Source organism: Rhincodon typus, chromosome 5 (genome assembly GCF_021869965.1).
Source record: "Rhincodon typus isolate 14 chromosome 5, sRhiTyp1.1, whole genome shotgun sequence".
Taxonomy (NCBI): Eukaryota; Metazoa; Chordata; class Chondrichthyes; order Orectolobiformes; family Rhincodontidae; genus Rhincodon; species Rhincodon typus.
In genome coordinates this window covers 3143621-3159789 of record NC_063336.1, presented here as the reverse complement: position 1 = coordinate 3159789, position 16169 = coordinate 3143621, and the positions used below count along the sequence as shown (strand labels likewise).

At 43.0% G+C, this 16169-nt stretch overlaps 2 protein-coding genes across 2 annotated transcripts in view; one reads left to right on the top strand and one right to left on the bottom strand.

Moving 5' to 3' along the window:
- Positions 1 to 16169, bottom strand: part of LOC109930964 (dynein axonemal heavy chain 8-like) — a 2199840-nt gene that overhangs the window by 2091949 nt on the left and 91722 nt on the right. The gene's annotated exons all lie outside the window — the stretch shown is intronic.
- The window catches only part of lrrc73 (leucine rich repeat containing 73), a 58065-nt gene that overhangs the window by 19370 nt on the left and 22526 nt on the right, over positions 1 to 16169 (top strand). Inside the window, exons 2-3 of the mRNA XM_048596741.1 lie at positions 3610 to 3770; positions 9877 to 9999. Coding sequence (XP_048452698.1) covers positions 3610 to 3770; positions 9877 to 9999 — 284 coding nt within the window. The remainder of the gene's footprint in view (positions 1 to 3609; positions 3771 to 9876; positions 10000 to 16169) is intronic.

The window sequence follows — 16169 nt, the reverse complement described above, 5'->3', positions numbered from 1 at the left end:
TTTATTTGTGATAAGGAAATAAAGTATTAAATAGGAAATTACAAATACTGAGATTAAAACAATTACAGGTAACACCAAAAAACATCATAGAGATTTACAGAATGGAAAGAGGCTGTTTGGGTCATTCTGTCCAAGCCAGTCATCAAGTACCTATGTGGACTCTTGTCCGTTTTCCAACACTTAGCCCTTCACCTTGTATGCTATGGCACTTTAAACGATCATCCAAACATGCATTAAATGTTATGACAGTTCTTGCCTCTGTCACATTTTCAGGTAGTGAGTTCCACATGCCTATCTCCCACTAGGTGAAAGCATTCTTCCTTCAATCTTCCCCAAGCTTCCTGCTCTTTGCCTTAAATCTTTGCCACCTGGTTGTTGATCCCTCTACTTAGGGGAAAAGTTTCTTCCTATCTACCCGATCTATGCCCATCATAATTTTGTACATTTCAGTCAGGTCCTCTCTCAGCTTTCTCATTTTCTCAGAAAGAAAAGCATATCTTATCTCTCTACATAGCTGAGACACTCTAGCCCAGGTAACATCCTGTTGAATGTCCTCGTCACCCTCTAATGCAATCACATCCATCATATGGTGTAGTGTGGTGACCAGAAATGCACACAATATTCCACCGGGGTCGAACCAGCATCTCATTCAGCTCTGTCATAACCTTGCTGCTATTATATTCGATACCTCGACTAATAAAAGCGGGTATCCCATATGCCTCCTTAACCACCTTTATCCACTTGTTCTGTTGCTTTCAGGAATCTGTGGATAGTCACATCAAGGATTTTGTGATCCTTTGTACTTCCAGAGTCCTACCATTAATGGTATACTCTTTTCCCTTATTAGACCTCTCAAAACACATGACCTCACACTTTTCAGGATTTAATTCCATTTGTGGTCTGACCAGCCTGTATGTATCATCCTGTAGATTAAAGCTTTCCTACTCACTATTTGCCATGACACCAATTTTCATGTCATCTTTAAATTTACTGATTAAAATTTCTACGTATCACATCTAGATCATTAACGTACATTGCAAACAGCAAGGGGCCCAGCATTGAAACCAGTTGCACACCACTGAACACAGACTTCCAGTCACAAAAACAACCTTCGACCATCACTTGTTGCCTCCTGCCACAAAGCCAATTTTGGATCCAATTTGCCAAATTTCACTGGATGCCAGGGGCTCATAGCTTCATGCTAAGTCTCCTTCTATGCGACTTCATCAATGAAATCCACATAAACTACACCCAATGTAATATCCTCATCCACACATCTAGTCACCTCCTCAAGAAACTTAATCAAGCCTGTCAGGCATGATCCGCCTTGATTATTCCTTGCCTGTCCAGCTGGAGATTATTACATGGTGCATTCTGCTTTTGAACATTTGAGCTTAAGCCTAAGCAAGTTCACTCTGCATGCGTTGCATATGTGCAAGTGAAATGTAATTGGATTATTGAAAACTACGCTTTGAGTACTCCCTTCCTTTTTCCTAATGTCCAGCAGACATGGATCCTGCTCTTTCATCCATCAAACTGACACAGTCTTTGTCTGACATAGTCTACCTTGGGTATTGTCTCAGCCATTTTTCAGTTGCATTACGCGTGTAGAGAACTGTAGGTGATGGCAGTAAGTTTGCGGTGGATACCGTCATCACTGAAGGCTACCTAGTCACCAGGTACCCTTTTACCTCACACTACCCTGACAGTCCAATTCTATCTGCCCCGCATCTACCTACCACATTGAATTTTGCCTCTCACTGTTTCCCTGCCCCCTAATCCCTGACTGCTCACTTGCTCCACAATGGAGGTCACTGTCAATAACCTCCCTTTCCGTGGTCTAAAATGATATTCGCATTCCTTTCTTGACTTCTCCCTGCCACCGTCCTTGTTTCCAAATCCATAAGTGTGTCTGCTTACCAGCCCCCACACAGCCTTGATTCCCCACTCCTTTTAGCTGTGAACCCCTGCCACTTGCATCCTCCTAACTACTGATGGAGAGACACCTAGGACTATTCGTCCCAGACTTCAATGAGTAATCCCTACACATGACTAACCAGGCCCCTGACTGCTGTCTTTGTAGCTCCTTGACTGACAATATCTAACTCCTCTGCCTTCTTGTGCTGACCCCAGGAAGGACCGTTGTTGAACTTCAGTCAAATACATTCCCTGAGCATCCCAAGCTGATGACTGATTGTGACCAAGCCTCTGGACTACACCCCAAACATATCCGTGACTGATGGTACTGGGATCCTCTGCCCAACAGCATGACCTCCACTCCTTGACTGGACTGAGGATTAACGCCTCTGCCCCCATCCAGTTTCCAACATGGCCGTTTGTTAAATACCCTAGCAGTGCATTTGTCACACAGGCAGCTGGTAGATGCTGTCAGTGTTAGGTTGATATCTCAGTGCTCTGTATATTGAGATGTTCCCCCACTTCGCTCCAGTTAGATCCCTCTTGACAAGCATAACACATAGCCTGTCTGTGTGTCTGCACAAAGGAGAACGTCAATACAGCAGTATTGATGGTCTTTGAGTCTGGCTAAAGCATCAAGGCGTTAATAGGTATCACATAGCAAGGATTGCAAGACATGATGCTGCAAGCATGCAAGTAGGCACTAAGTGAGCAAGCATTAAGAGTGGGGAGCTCTGATATGTATAGCCTACTTCAATTTGTCAACCTGTCCTTGTGCAAAGTGTACATGCTACAGCCTCTCAATGCTAGATGCCAATGTGCCCTGCAGTGCAAATCTGTGCTTCCAAAGCAGCCTGCAAGTGGACCAGAGAAGTACAGTGATGGTCCTGTGCAGTTGGCAAATGCCAGATGCCAGTGTCCATGAATGAGAAGTGCATGTAGCTGGTGCCTGTGGGTCATGGCCTGAGATATGCTGCAAGGTCCTAAGCAACCTGTAGACTCTTCACGGCTAGCAGGCGGCTGATGTCAACAGGTACCAACCCTGATTTCCATGTCAAGGATTCTCGAAGTCCGGCTTGTTTGTTAAGATAGGAAGCTGAATATTAATGAGCCAAGTTGCAACATTAAAAGACGTTTAACAAATACAATGCTCCTTAATTGGCAACTCATCACTGCCTACTGAGAAATGCGTCTCATCACTCAGCGAAAGTATATAAGGTGGAATGAGATGCTCTTGACACAAGATAGGCCTCACCGGAATTCTCAACCAACTGTGCCGCAAATCTTGCTATAGTCCAGATCATTCAGATCCTTGTAAGATTCTGCTGTCTGTTTTTAATCCAGGCTAGATGACTCATCATCTTTATACAGTAGATTCCACTGTTTTTAGTATTGCAAATCTAGCTGAAGTTCAAATTTAGCAGATTTAAGCTCCTCATGTTACCTTACATTTGTCCCTACATTGATTCTTTACTGACTCCCGTGAAGTAAGTTCCACTTCCTTTGCAATGGTAATTCCAATGCCTCACCTATTTCAATATTCTTATTCTCTCTGATTCTGACTGTTATGTTTTCAGTTTTTATTTTCTCAGAATAGCATTCTCTCATTGTCAGATACTGAATGAAGTAAATTTTATTCTACCTGTGTTTTTTTGGCATGCTGCATAACTCATGTCCATTTTGTTCTTATAGCCTCCATGGTACTCCCCTGACTGATTCTGGACTAGCTGTACTGAACCCTGTCCTATCCCTGCATCCCTCCCTAATATCACTGGATCTCGGAGACTGTATTCTGGGAGATGAAGGAATGAATCTCATTTGTGGATTGTTGCCGCCGGACGGGGCAAAGTCAGGTATGTATTTTATATACTATTTGTTCTGAATAACACAGTCAGGCTATAGAAATAAAGGCCAAAATTTTGGTTTGACGCAACCTAGGCAGCAGATGCAGTGGTTTGTCTGATAAATTTACCATATGAAGTGGTCTCTCGTTTAACATCCTCATTAGCTAGTCTCAGAAAGCAAAGAATAAAGGGACTCTTCCATTGATTCCAAGATCTTTTGGCTAATCTCTAATGATTAGGAATTGTGGGATAGTATCATTTGAGCAGGGTGTCTTGAGAAGAGCCTTTGGTTGTGCAGATTAATGGGATAATTTCTTAGCCAAATTTCCCTTTGACTAATCTCTGGAGGTGCACAATATTATAGAATCCTATTATTGATCCCAATGCAGATGCATGAATTAAGTACCAGAAAGACGCATTTGGCAACTGAGGGAATTTGGTGATATGAGGCATGAGGTGCATTCTCCTCTTACAAAAAAAAGGTCCAAGAGAGGGAGAAAAATTAGCAAGTCCCAAAAGCTGAAGGTCAGAGGCATTAAATAATTGGAAAATTGCGCGTCACTCTGCTTTTCAAGATAGACAAAAGAGGAAAACCAGGGAAATATATATCAGTTAGCCTAACATCTATGGTGGGAAATTGTTGGAGTCTGTAATCAATGACAGGGTAACTGAATACCTCAAAAATTGTCAGTTAATCAGGGAGAACCAGCGTAGATTCATGATATGTACGTTTTGCATAATAAACATCATTGAATTTTTTTAAGAGGTGGCTAAGGTTTATATGGACTCCCAGAGGCATTTGATAACGTCCCTCACAAAATACTATTAACTAAGGTAGAAGCCCACACAGTTGAAGGTAAATTATTAACATGCCTGGGGTATTAGTTGAGTGGTAGGTGACAGAAAATAGAATTAATGTGTAGGTACTCAGATTGCCAGGATGTGACTAATGGTGTCCCATAAGGATTTGTATTAGAGCTTCAGTTACTCATACTATTTATTAACAACTTGGAAAATGTCATAGGAAGTCATAATTAAAAATTTGCAGATGATGCAAAGTTAGGCGGCATTGTAGACAAAAGCATAAAATTACAAAGGGATATTGATAGACTAGTGAATGGTCAAAACTGTGAGATGGATTCCAATGTAAGCAAGTGTGAGGTTATCCATTTTGGACTGAAAAAGAGTACTTTCTAGATGGTGTGAAGTTAAGTAGAGTGGATGTACAAATGGGCTTGAGTGTTCAGCTGCATAGATTTTTAAAATACCACAAACTGGTGCAGAAGTAATCAAGAAGGCGAATGGAATGCTGGCCTTTGAGGATATGGTGTCAATCAAGCAAGCTGCTTTGTCCTGGATGGTGTCAAGCTTCTTAAGTGTTTTGGACCTGGAGAGTATTCCATCACACTTCTGACTTGGGGCTTTTTACTTGGTGGACAGGCTTTGGGGAATCAGAAAGTGAGTTACTCACCACAGTATTCCTAGCCTCTAACCCGCTCTTGCAACCACAGTGTTTATGTGGTGAGTCCATTAGAGTTTCTGGTCTATGGTAACCCCAGGATGTTGTTAGTGGGGCGATTCAGTGGTGGTACCACCATTTTTGTGGCAAAAATGTTACCGGCCACTTGTCAAATCAAGCCTGGATATTGCCCAGATCTTGTTCCGTTTGAACATGGACTGCCTCAGTATCTGAGGATTCGTAAATGGTGCTGAACATTGTACAATCATCAGCAAACATCCCTTTTCTGACCTTACGATGGAGGGAAGGTTATTGAACATGAGTGGCCTGTTACTTAGGCTGTATTGAGCTTAGGAGCTGAGTGGCCGTGGTGGAACCCAAACAGGGAATCACTAAGCAGGTTACTGCTTAGCAGGTGCTGCATGATAACTTCCATCACTTTACTGTGATTGAGAGTAGACATCGACGGTAATTGGCCAAGTTGGATTTGTCCTGCTTTTCATATACAGGACATACCTGAGTAATTTTTCACATTGTCAGAAAGATAACAGTACTGTAACTGTACTGGAACAGCTTGGCTAGGGAGCTGCAAGTTCTGGAACACAAGCCTTCAGTACTATTGCTGGAATATTGTCAGGGCCTGCAGTCTTTGCAGTATCCAATGCCTTCAATCTTTTCTTGATATCAAATGGAGTGAATTGATTTGGCTAAAGACTGTTACGTGTAATGCTGGGGACCACTGGAGGAGGGCAAGGTGGATCATCCACTCAGCACTTCTGGCTGATTGCCGCAAAAACTTCAGCCTTATCTTTTGTACTAATGTGTTGGGCTCTTCCATCTTTGATGATGGGAATATTTATGGAACCTCCTCCTCCCTTGAGTTGTTTAATTGTCCACCACCATTCACAACTAGATGTGGCAGGACTGCAAAGCTTCAATCTGATCCGTTGGTGTAAATTAGCTCTGTCAATCACTTGCTGCTCATGCTGTTTGGCATGCAAGTAGTCCTGTTTGGTAGCTTCACCAGGTTGCCACCTCATTTTCAGCTACACCTAGTGCTGCTCCTGGCATGCCCTCCTAGCACTGTCCATTGAACCACAGTTGATCACATGACCTGATGGTAATGGTTGAGTGGGGGATATGCCAGACATTGAGATTATAGATTGTGTTGGAGCACAATTCTGCTGCTGTTGATGGCTCACAACACCTCATGGATGCCTAGGCTTGAATTGCTAGATCTGATCAAACTCTGTCCCGTTTAGCATGATGATCGTGCCACACAATGGAGATTATTCTCAATGTGAAGATGGGATTTCGTCTCCACAAAGACTATGCAGTGGTTGCTCTTACCAATACTGTCATGGACAGATGTATCTGCAGCTGGCAGATTGGATAGGATAAGTTCAAGTTGATGGTTCCCTCACCACCTGCTGCAGACCCAGACTAGCAGCTATGTCCTTTAGGACCTGACTAGCTCAATCAGTAGTACTGCTGCCAAGCCACTGTTGGTGGTGGACATTAAAATCCCCCACCTAGGAGTACATTTTATGTCCTTGCGACCCTCAGCGCTTCCACCAAGTGTTGTTTAACATGGAGGAGTACTGATTCAACAGCTGAGGAAGAACAGTACGTGGTAATCAGCAGGAAGATTCTATGCTTGTTTTAACCTGAAGCCATGAGACTCCATGGGGTCTGGAGTCAATGTTAAGGACTCTCAAGGCAATTCCCTCCCGATTGTATACCACTGTGCTGCCACCTCTGCTGGCTCTGTCCTGCTTGTGGGACAGGACGTATCCAGGGATGGTGATAATGGTGTCTGTGACATTGCCTGATTCCATGAGTATGACTACATCAGGGCAGTTGCTTGACCAGTCTGTGAGACAGCTCTCCCAATTTTGGCACTAGCTCTCAGATGTTGGTAAGAAGGGCTTTGCAGGGTCAACACGGGTGTTTCTACCATTGTCTTTTCTGGTGCCTAGGTCGATACCAGGTTTAATTTCGTTGTTGAGAGTTCACAGCAATTGGTATAATTGAGTGGCTTGCTCGGTCATTTCAGAGGGCAGTTGAGAGTCAGCCACATTGCTGTGGGTCTAGTGTCACATGTAGGCCAGACCAGGTGAGGATGGCAGATTTCCTTTCCTGAAGCACATCAGTAAGCCAGATGGCATTTTTTCCTGACAATTGCCAATGGTTTCATGGTCAGCAGTAGATTATTAATTCCAGATATTTTTATTGAATTCAAAGTCCACTATCTGCTGTGATGGGATTTGAACCCGGGTCTCCAGAACATTAGCTGAGTTTCTGGCTTAACAATTCAGCAATACTATCATTAGGCCATCGCCTCCCCACAATCTGCTTTCTTGTTTTCAGCAGCCGGTGTACAAGGACACCCAGGTCTTGTTGCACCTTCTTCTTTCCCATCACCATTCAGCAAATAATCTGCTGTTTTTGTTACAAAAGTGGATAACCTAACATTTATCCCCATTATATTTCATCTGCCGTACATTTGCACCCTCGCTTATTTTACCCAAATCACTCTGAAGCATCTCTGCATGCTTCTCACAGTTTACTCTCCCACCCAGCTTGTCGCCTGCGAACATGGAAATATTACATTTAGTTTCCTCATCTAAATCATTAACATATATTGTGAATAGTTGGGGTCCAAGCACTGATCCACTAGCATTACCCCACTAGTCACTGTCTGCCATGTGAAAAAAAGACCTGTTTATTACTTTTTGGCAACCAGTTCTCTATCCATGTTGGTATACTCCCCAGTCCCTTGCATTTTAATTTCAAATGCTAATCTCTTATTTGGTACCTTATCAAAAGCATAATGAAAGTCCAAGTGAACCACATCCACTAGCTCCTCCTCATCAGCACTACTAGGTACCTTTTCAAAAAAAAACTCCCGTAGATTTTCATAAATCCATGCTGAATTTGTCCAATTCTATCACTGTTTTCCAAGTGCTCTACTACTACATCTTTTATAATGAACTATAGCATTTTCCCAACTACCAATGTCAGGCTAACTAGTTTATAATTCCTTGTTTTTTCTCTACTGCCTGTTTTAAATAGTGGTGTTACATTAGCTAACCTATGAAAGGGAAGAATTTATTCAATCAACAACTCCTTTGTCTTTTGCATAAGACCTCCATACCATCTGCCCTCTTGCTCCACCTCTGCTTCTGATAGTATAAAAGTATAAAAGACAGCCTATTTTCCAAATAAAAACCAAAAGAACTGCAGATGCTATAAATCAAGAGCAAAAACAAAGTTGCTGGAAAAGCTCAGCAGGTCTGGCAGTCTGTTCTGAGGAAGGGTCACTGGACCCGAAATGTTAACTCTGACTGTTCTGAGGAAGGGTCACTGGACCCGAAATGTTAACTCTGACTTTTTACTTCACAGATGCTGCCAGACCTGCTGAGCTTTTCCAGCAACTTTGTTTATGAGCCTATTTTCCAACACCTTTCAGTTTTGGAATTAAGTCGTACTAGACTTGAAACACTAACTATATTTCCCTCTCCACAGATGCTCTCAGACCTGCTGAGTTTCTGCAGCATTCTCCATATTGGTTTCAGATTTCTAGCATCCACAGTATATTGCCTTTATTCAGAAGGTTGTATCAAATTCAGAACCAGCAACAAACTGAACTCTTTCAACCTCATCATCACTGCTAAGGTGCAGCATAGAAATCTAGCAGCACTATTAATCAATCAGAAATTGCTGGAAAAATTCTGCAGGTCTAGCAGCATCTGTGGAGAGAAAGCAGAGTTAACGTTTTGGGGCTGGTTACCCTTCTTCAGACTAAGGAATTTCTGATACTAATCTCAGGAAGAGTCCTGGAGAGGTGGTAGCTTAGTGTTATTGTTGCTTGACTGCTAATCTAGAAACTCAGCTGATGTACTGGGACCTGGGTTCAAATCCTGCCATGGCAGATGATGGCACTTGAATTCAATAAAAATAATCTGGAATTAAGAATCTACTGAAAACCATGAAATCCCCCATCATCAACATAAATTCCATATTCCCCCAGCTACTATTCCATATTCCCCCAGTGGGGCGGCAAGGTGGCACAGTGGTTAGCACTACTGCCTCACAGCACCAGGGACCCAGGTTTGATTCCAGCCTCGGGTGTCTGTCTGTGTGGAGTTTGCACGTTCTCCCCGTGTCTGCGTGGGTTTCCTCCGGGTCCTCCGGTTTCCTCCCACAGTCCAAAGATGTGCAGGTTAGGTGGATTGGCCATGCTAAATTGCCCGTAGTGTTCAGGGATGTGTAGCTTAGATGGGTTATAGGAGGATGGGTCTGGGTGGGATGCACTGAGGGTCAGTGTGGACTTGTTGGGCCAAAGGGCCTGTTTCCACACTGTAGGGATTCTATTCTATACTAACAGTCACATACCTTTACCAGTTCCAAGGTTTTCTCAAATGTTTTGTCTCACTCAGGGGATTACTTGATTTTGGGTCAGGATGAATGATTAGCAAGTGCATCTAAGGCTGGTGATGTATTAAAAACGTCATGCTATAAGAATGTAGGACAGGTTTGATTTTGTATTTGCATGTTTCATATGTACAGTGATCTGCTTCATATTTATTTTCCTCATATTGTGACTTGTGTGATGACATCTCACTTTCTGCCACAACTTCTGTTTTCTCTCAGGTCTGAAAGAGCTAACACTGAGTGCTAATCCTGCAATTACAGTGAAGGGTTGGGCACGCCTGGCAATAGCAGTTGCCCACAGTTCTCAACTTCGTGTCCTTAACTTGGATTATAATCCTCTAGGTGAGACTATCTGATACAGATGTAAATTAATTCAGTATTATTTTGAATCAATTCTTAGAACCATCTTTTGAAATATATTCACTTTTTTCTGACTCTGGTTTGTTAGTTGATGATTAGTTGATGACCCAGGCCAGTTTTTATGGAGAGGAAAGCTAGTACACAGGTGCAGCAGGTAATCAGGAAGGCCAAAAGAACGTTGGATAACAAGGTGTAGAGCTGGATGAACAAAGCAGGCCAAGCAGCATCAGAGGAGCAGGAAAGCTGATGTTTTGGGTCTGGTTTTGGGTCCCTGCTCCTCTGATGCTGCTTGGCCTGCTGTGTTCATCCAGCTCTACACCTTGTTATCTCAGATTCTCCAGCATCAGCAGTTCCTATATCTCCAAAAGAATGTTGGCCCTTGTTTCAAGGGTGTGGGAGTATAAAAGCAAGGAAGTCTTACTGCAACTGTTCAAGATGCTGGTGAGATCACATATGGAATAATGTGAACAACCTTGGTCCCCTTATTTTAGAGAAATTACTATTTCATTAGAGGCAGTTCAGAGAAAGTTAACTAGGATGATCCCTTCTCTGGAAGGATTGTCTTCCAAGAAAAGACTAAACAGGTTGGGACTCTACTCACTTGTGTTAAGAAGAATGAGAGGTGATCTCGTTGAAACATATCAGATTCCTAAGGGACTTGACAGGGTAAATGCTGAGAAGATGCTTCCCCTCATGGGAGAGTCTAGGACCAGAGAGCATAGTTTCAGAATAAAGGGGCACCAATCTAAGACTGAGATCAGGAGGGATTTCTACTTTCAGAGAGTTGTGAATCTTTGGAACACCTTGCCACAGAGAGCTGTGGGGCAGAGTCCTTGTCTATATATAAGGTGAAGATAGATAGGGGATCAATACAGGAATCAACAGTTACAGGGAATATGCAGGGAAGTGGACACGATCAGTGTCAGAACAGCCATGATCCTACTGAATAGCAAAGCAGTCTTGAGGGGCTGAATGGCCTACTCTTGTTCCTATTTCTTATGGTCATACTGGAAACATCTATGGCAACTCCATTTTGCTCCTTTGATGGGGTTGCTGCTGAACTAAACAAAGAGCTGTTCTGGCCCTTTTGTGAACGTCTTGTCAAGGCATTTTGAAGGCAGAGCCCAGGAGAGAGGACTTCCTAGTTTTCTATTCCCTGGATGCTTTATAACCAACCTGCTGAGAGATGTTATTAACATTCCCTTGAGCATGGTGGAACTCTGGGCTCAGAAATAGGGATACTGCCACTATATCATAAGAACCCTCTTTGACACTGAGACAGTTGTCAGAGGTGCAACTGACCAAGAGGTTGGGTAATCCTCTTATTAGCTCCCAATAAGAAATTATTTTTCTTTGCAAAGCGATTTGCAGGGACAAGTAATTCATTCACACTCCATCTGCAATGGGCAGTCCCATACTGACTTTTATATTACTGGAAGGCACAAGTGTGGCCCAAATGATGTAGATCTAGCTACAATAGGAACTGGCACTGATCTGGAAAATCGACTAGAATTAAGAATGTGAATTTGCTCCACATCGATGCCAGAACAAGGAACCTCCTCGTGTTTTCAACTATCTCTATTGCAGTGCTGTCAAGCATTTCCACCGTCCTCAAAGCTAACAAAATCCAACACATTCCTCATGATGCCACTGAATTCCAAGGACTGGTACTTAACTGCGAATTATGTAGAAAATGTATTGAAAATACGAAGGCATTTTGGATAATTATAGACTGAGTCATTCCTTAAATAATAGATGATCATGGAATCCAGTCTTTTGAACACCACAAGATATCAAACACAGTGAAATTCATTCCTTTATTCCAGCTCCTGATGGTGCTATGAAGATTTACATTGATTCTTGGTCAGGCACTGCTCTGGCAGCTGCCTTTGTACCTCACTGGTAATACGTGACCTAGGTCACACAGAACGTCACAGTGCTGCCTACCTCCAGGAGAGAGATGCAAATGTGAATAAGAACATAAAGAACTAGGAGCAGGATTAGGCAATTCAGCCCCTTGAGCTAGTTCCACCATTTAATACATATATGGCTGAACTCATTTCAGCTTCAGCTCCATTTTCCTGCCCGCTCCCCATAACCCTTCAAATGATTTCTAATTAATAATGTCTATCTCACCCTTAAATTTATTCAGTGTCCAGTATTCACCGCACTCTGGAGTAAATTGAATTCCAGATTCATGACCCTTTGAGAGAAGGAATTTCTCCTCATCTCTGTTTTAAATCTGCCATCCCCTTATCCTAAAACAATGACCTCTTGTTCTAGATTGCCTTACATGAGGAAACATTCTTTCTACACAATAAAAAGAACTTTGGATGCTGGAAATTAGAAAAAAAAACAGAAATTGCTGGAAAAATTCAGTAGATGTGGCGGCATTGAGGGAGTGAAAGCAAAGTTAATGTTTTGGGTCATCTGAAATGTTAACTCTGCTTTCTCTCCACAAGTGTTGCTAGACCTGCCGTGTTTTTCCAGCAATTTCTGTTTTTATAACAGCTTTTCTGCACCTACTTTATCAGTCCCTTTTATCAACTTATGTAACTCAATTAGATAGACTCAGAGTAATACAGCATGGGAATGGACCCTTCGACCCAAACTGGTCCATGCTGACCGTGGTACCCACTCAGCTAGTTCCAGTTGCCCGCAATATCCCTCTAAACCTACCCCATCCATGTACCTATCCAAATATTTTTTTAAATGTTTCTAATGTACCTGCCTCAACCACTTTCTCTGGCAGCCCATTCCATATACATACCACTGTCTGTGTGAAGAAGTTGTCCCTCAGGTCATTCTTAAATTTACCCCCCTTCACCTTAAACCTATGCCCTCTAGTTTTCAATTCCCTATCCCTGTGAAAAAGGCTATATGCATTCATCCTATCTATGCCCTTCATGATTTTATATACCTCAATAAGGACACCCCTCAATCTCCTACATTCCAAGAAATAACGTCCTATCCTGGCCAACCTCCCCCTATAACTCAGGCCTCCTAGTCCTGGCAACATCCTCGTAAATCTTCTTTGCACACTTTCCAGTTTACCTATGTCTTTCCTATAACAGGGTGACTAAAACTGTACACAATACTCCAAGTGTGACTTCACCAATGACTGATACAACTGTAACATACCGTCCCAACTCCTATACTCAGTGCCTGCACCAAAGAAGGCCAGCATGCCAAATGCCTTCTTCACTACCCTGTCTACTTGTGACACCCATTCAACAAACTATGTTCTTGTACTCCTAGGTCTCTCCGTTCCACAACACTCCTCAGGACCTTACCATTTACTGTATAAGTCCTACCTTGGATTGACTTTCCAAAGTGCAACACCTCACACTTATCTGTATTGAACTGCATTTGCTAATCCTCAGCCCACTTCCCCGTCTGATCAAGATCCCTCTGTAATTTTTGATAACGTTCTTCGCTATCAACTATACCTCCTAATTTTATATCATCCGCAAACTTACTAATCATGTCTTGTACATTCACATCCAGATCATTTATGTAAATAGCAAATAACAAAGATCCCAGCACCGACCCCTGTGACACATCACTAGTTACAGGCCTCCAGTCCGAGAAACAACCTTCAACCACCACTCTCTGCTTCCTACCATCGAGCCAGTTTTTGAATCCAATTAGCTAGATCTCCCTAGATCCCATGTGACCTAACCTTCATGACTAGCCTGCCATGCAAGACCTTGTCAAAGGCCTTACTAAGGTCCACGTAGACAATATCCACTACTCCACCCTTATCTATCCTCTTGGTTACCTCTTTGGAAAACTCTAAAAGATTTGTCAGACATGACTTCCCATGCACAAATCCATGCTGACTATCCCTAATCAGACCTTGACTATCCAAATGTTGGTTGACCCTGTCCCTCAGTATTCTCTCCAATAACTTGCCTGCTACTGATGTCAGGCTCATTGGCCTGTAGTTCCCTGTCTTGTCTTTGCTACCTTTCTTAAACAATGGAACAACATTAGCCACCCTCAGTCTTCCAGAACTTCACCAGTGGCTAAAGATGAAGCAAAAATCTCTGCAAAGGTCTCTGCAATTTCTTCCCTAGCCTCCCACAATGTCCGACGATGAAATTGATCAGGCCCAGGGGATTTATACACCTCAATGCAATCTAAGGCTGCAAACACCTCCTCCCTGTTAATATGTATGCACTCCAAAACATTCTGACTTGCTTCCCTTTATTTCCTTAGCATCCCTGATTCTCTCTTCAGTAAACACTGAGGAGAAATATTCATTAAAAATCTACCCCCTCTCCTGTGGCTACGCACATAGACGGCCATTCTGATCTTTAAGGGGACCTATTCTCTCCCTAGCCACCCTTTTACTCTTAATATAGCTATGGAACCTCTTGAGATTATCTTTAACCTTTTCTACCAGAACCATCTCGTACCCTCTTTTTGATCCTCTGATTTCCCTCTTAAGTGTGCTCTTACACTTTTTATAGTCACCTATAGTCTATAGTCATCTATAGTCATCACTTGAGCCCGATAGCTTAAACCCAATATGTGCTGCCTTCATTTTCCTGACAAGAGCTTCAATAGCCCTCATCAGCTAGGGATCCCTAAACCTGTTAGCTTTTGCTTTCACCCTAATAAGGACATACTGTCCCTGGATTCTTGATATCACAAGATATCTTGATATCTTGATAAAAGCTCTCATTTGTCAGTCATTCATTTTCCTTCAAACAGACTCACCTAATCAACCGTTGCTAGATGCTGCCTATTGGCCCCAAAATTGGCCCTGCTCCAGCTTAGCATCTTAACCTGTAGACCTGTCCTGTCTTTTTCCATAATTATGTTAAAACTAAGAGAGTTATGGTCACTAGACCCAAAGTGCTCTCCAACAGACATTTCAGTCACTCACTTACCTGACCTTGTTTCCTAAGAGAAAGTCCAGTGTTGAGTCCTCTTGAGTAGGGCCCTCTACATATTCATTTAGGAAATTTTCTTGCACGCATTTGACAAATTCCACCCTGTCCATGCCTTTTATACTCTGGGTGGCCCACTCAATACAAGGGAAATTAATATCTCCAACCAATACCATGTTATTCCTACAGGTATCTACAATCTCTCTACACATCTGCTCCTCTTGTACCCGCTGGCTATTTAGGGGTCTATATTACAGTCCCAACAGAGTGACCATCCCCTTCTTGTTTCTAAGTTCTAACCATAATGTATCATTTGATGACTCCTTAAGAATATCCTCTCTAATCACTGTTATGTCCTCCCTTATCAAAAGGGCAACACCCCTCCTCGTTTACTTGTACTTATGTCACACGTGTACTTCTGTATCCTGGAACATTCAGCTGCCAGTCCTGCCCCTCTGACAGCCATGTTTCTGTTGTGGCTGTAATATCCCAGACCCCAGAGCCAATCCATGCTCTGAGCTCACCTGTCTTACCAGTCAGGCCTTGTGCATTGAAATAAGTACACTTTAAACCCCTCCTTTCCCTCCTTTTACTGTGCCCCTGGCTATCTTGAATAGTAAACTTGCTCTCGATGGCTAATGTATTTTCCCCTGACTTTTCTATGGCTTGTCCCTTATTCAGAGTCCTCCCCTCACCCCTGACAAACTAGCTTAAACCCTCCCAGGTAGCACTAGCAAATATTGGACCCTCTCTGGTTCAAGTGCAACCCATCCCTCCTGTACAGTTCATCTCTACCCCAGTAGAGATCCCAATGATCCAAGAACTGAAAACCTTGCCCCTACACCAGCTCCTCAGCCATACGTTTATCTGGCCTACCTTTCTATTTCAGTCCTCACTGGCGCGTGGCACTAGGAGTAATCCAGAGGTCACTACCCTTGAGGTCCTGCTTTTTAACTTCTTGCCTAACTCCCTATACTCATTTCGCAGGACCCCATCTATTTGTCTGCCTATGTCATTTGTGCCAATGTGCACAATAACTTCTGGATATTCATCCTCCCCCTTCAGAATGTTCTGCAACCGTTCAGAAACATCCTTGACCCTGGCACCCAGGAGGCAACACACCACCCTGGTGTCCCTTCTGCAGCCACAGAATCTCCTGTCTGTCCCCCTCACAATTGAGTCTCCTATCAGTATTGCTCTGTCCGAGACCGTCACCGTCACCGTCACCGTCACCGTCACCGTCACCGTCACCGT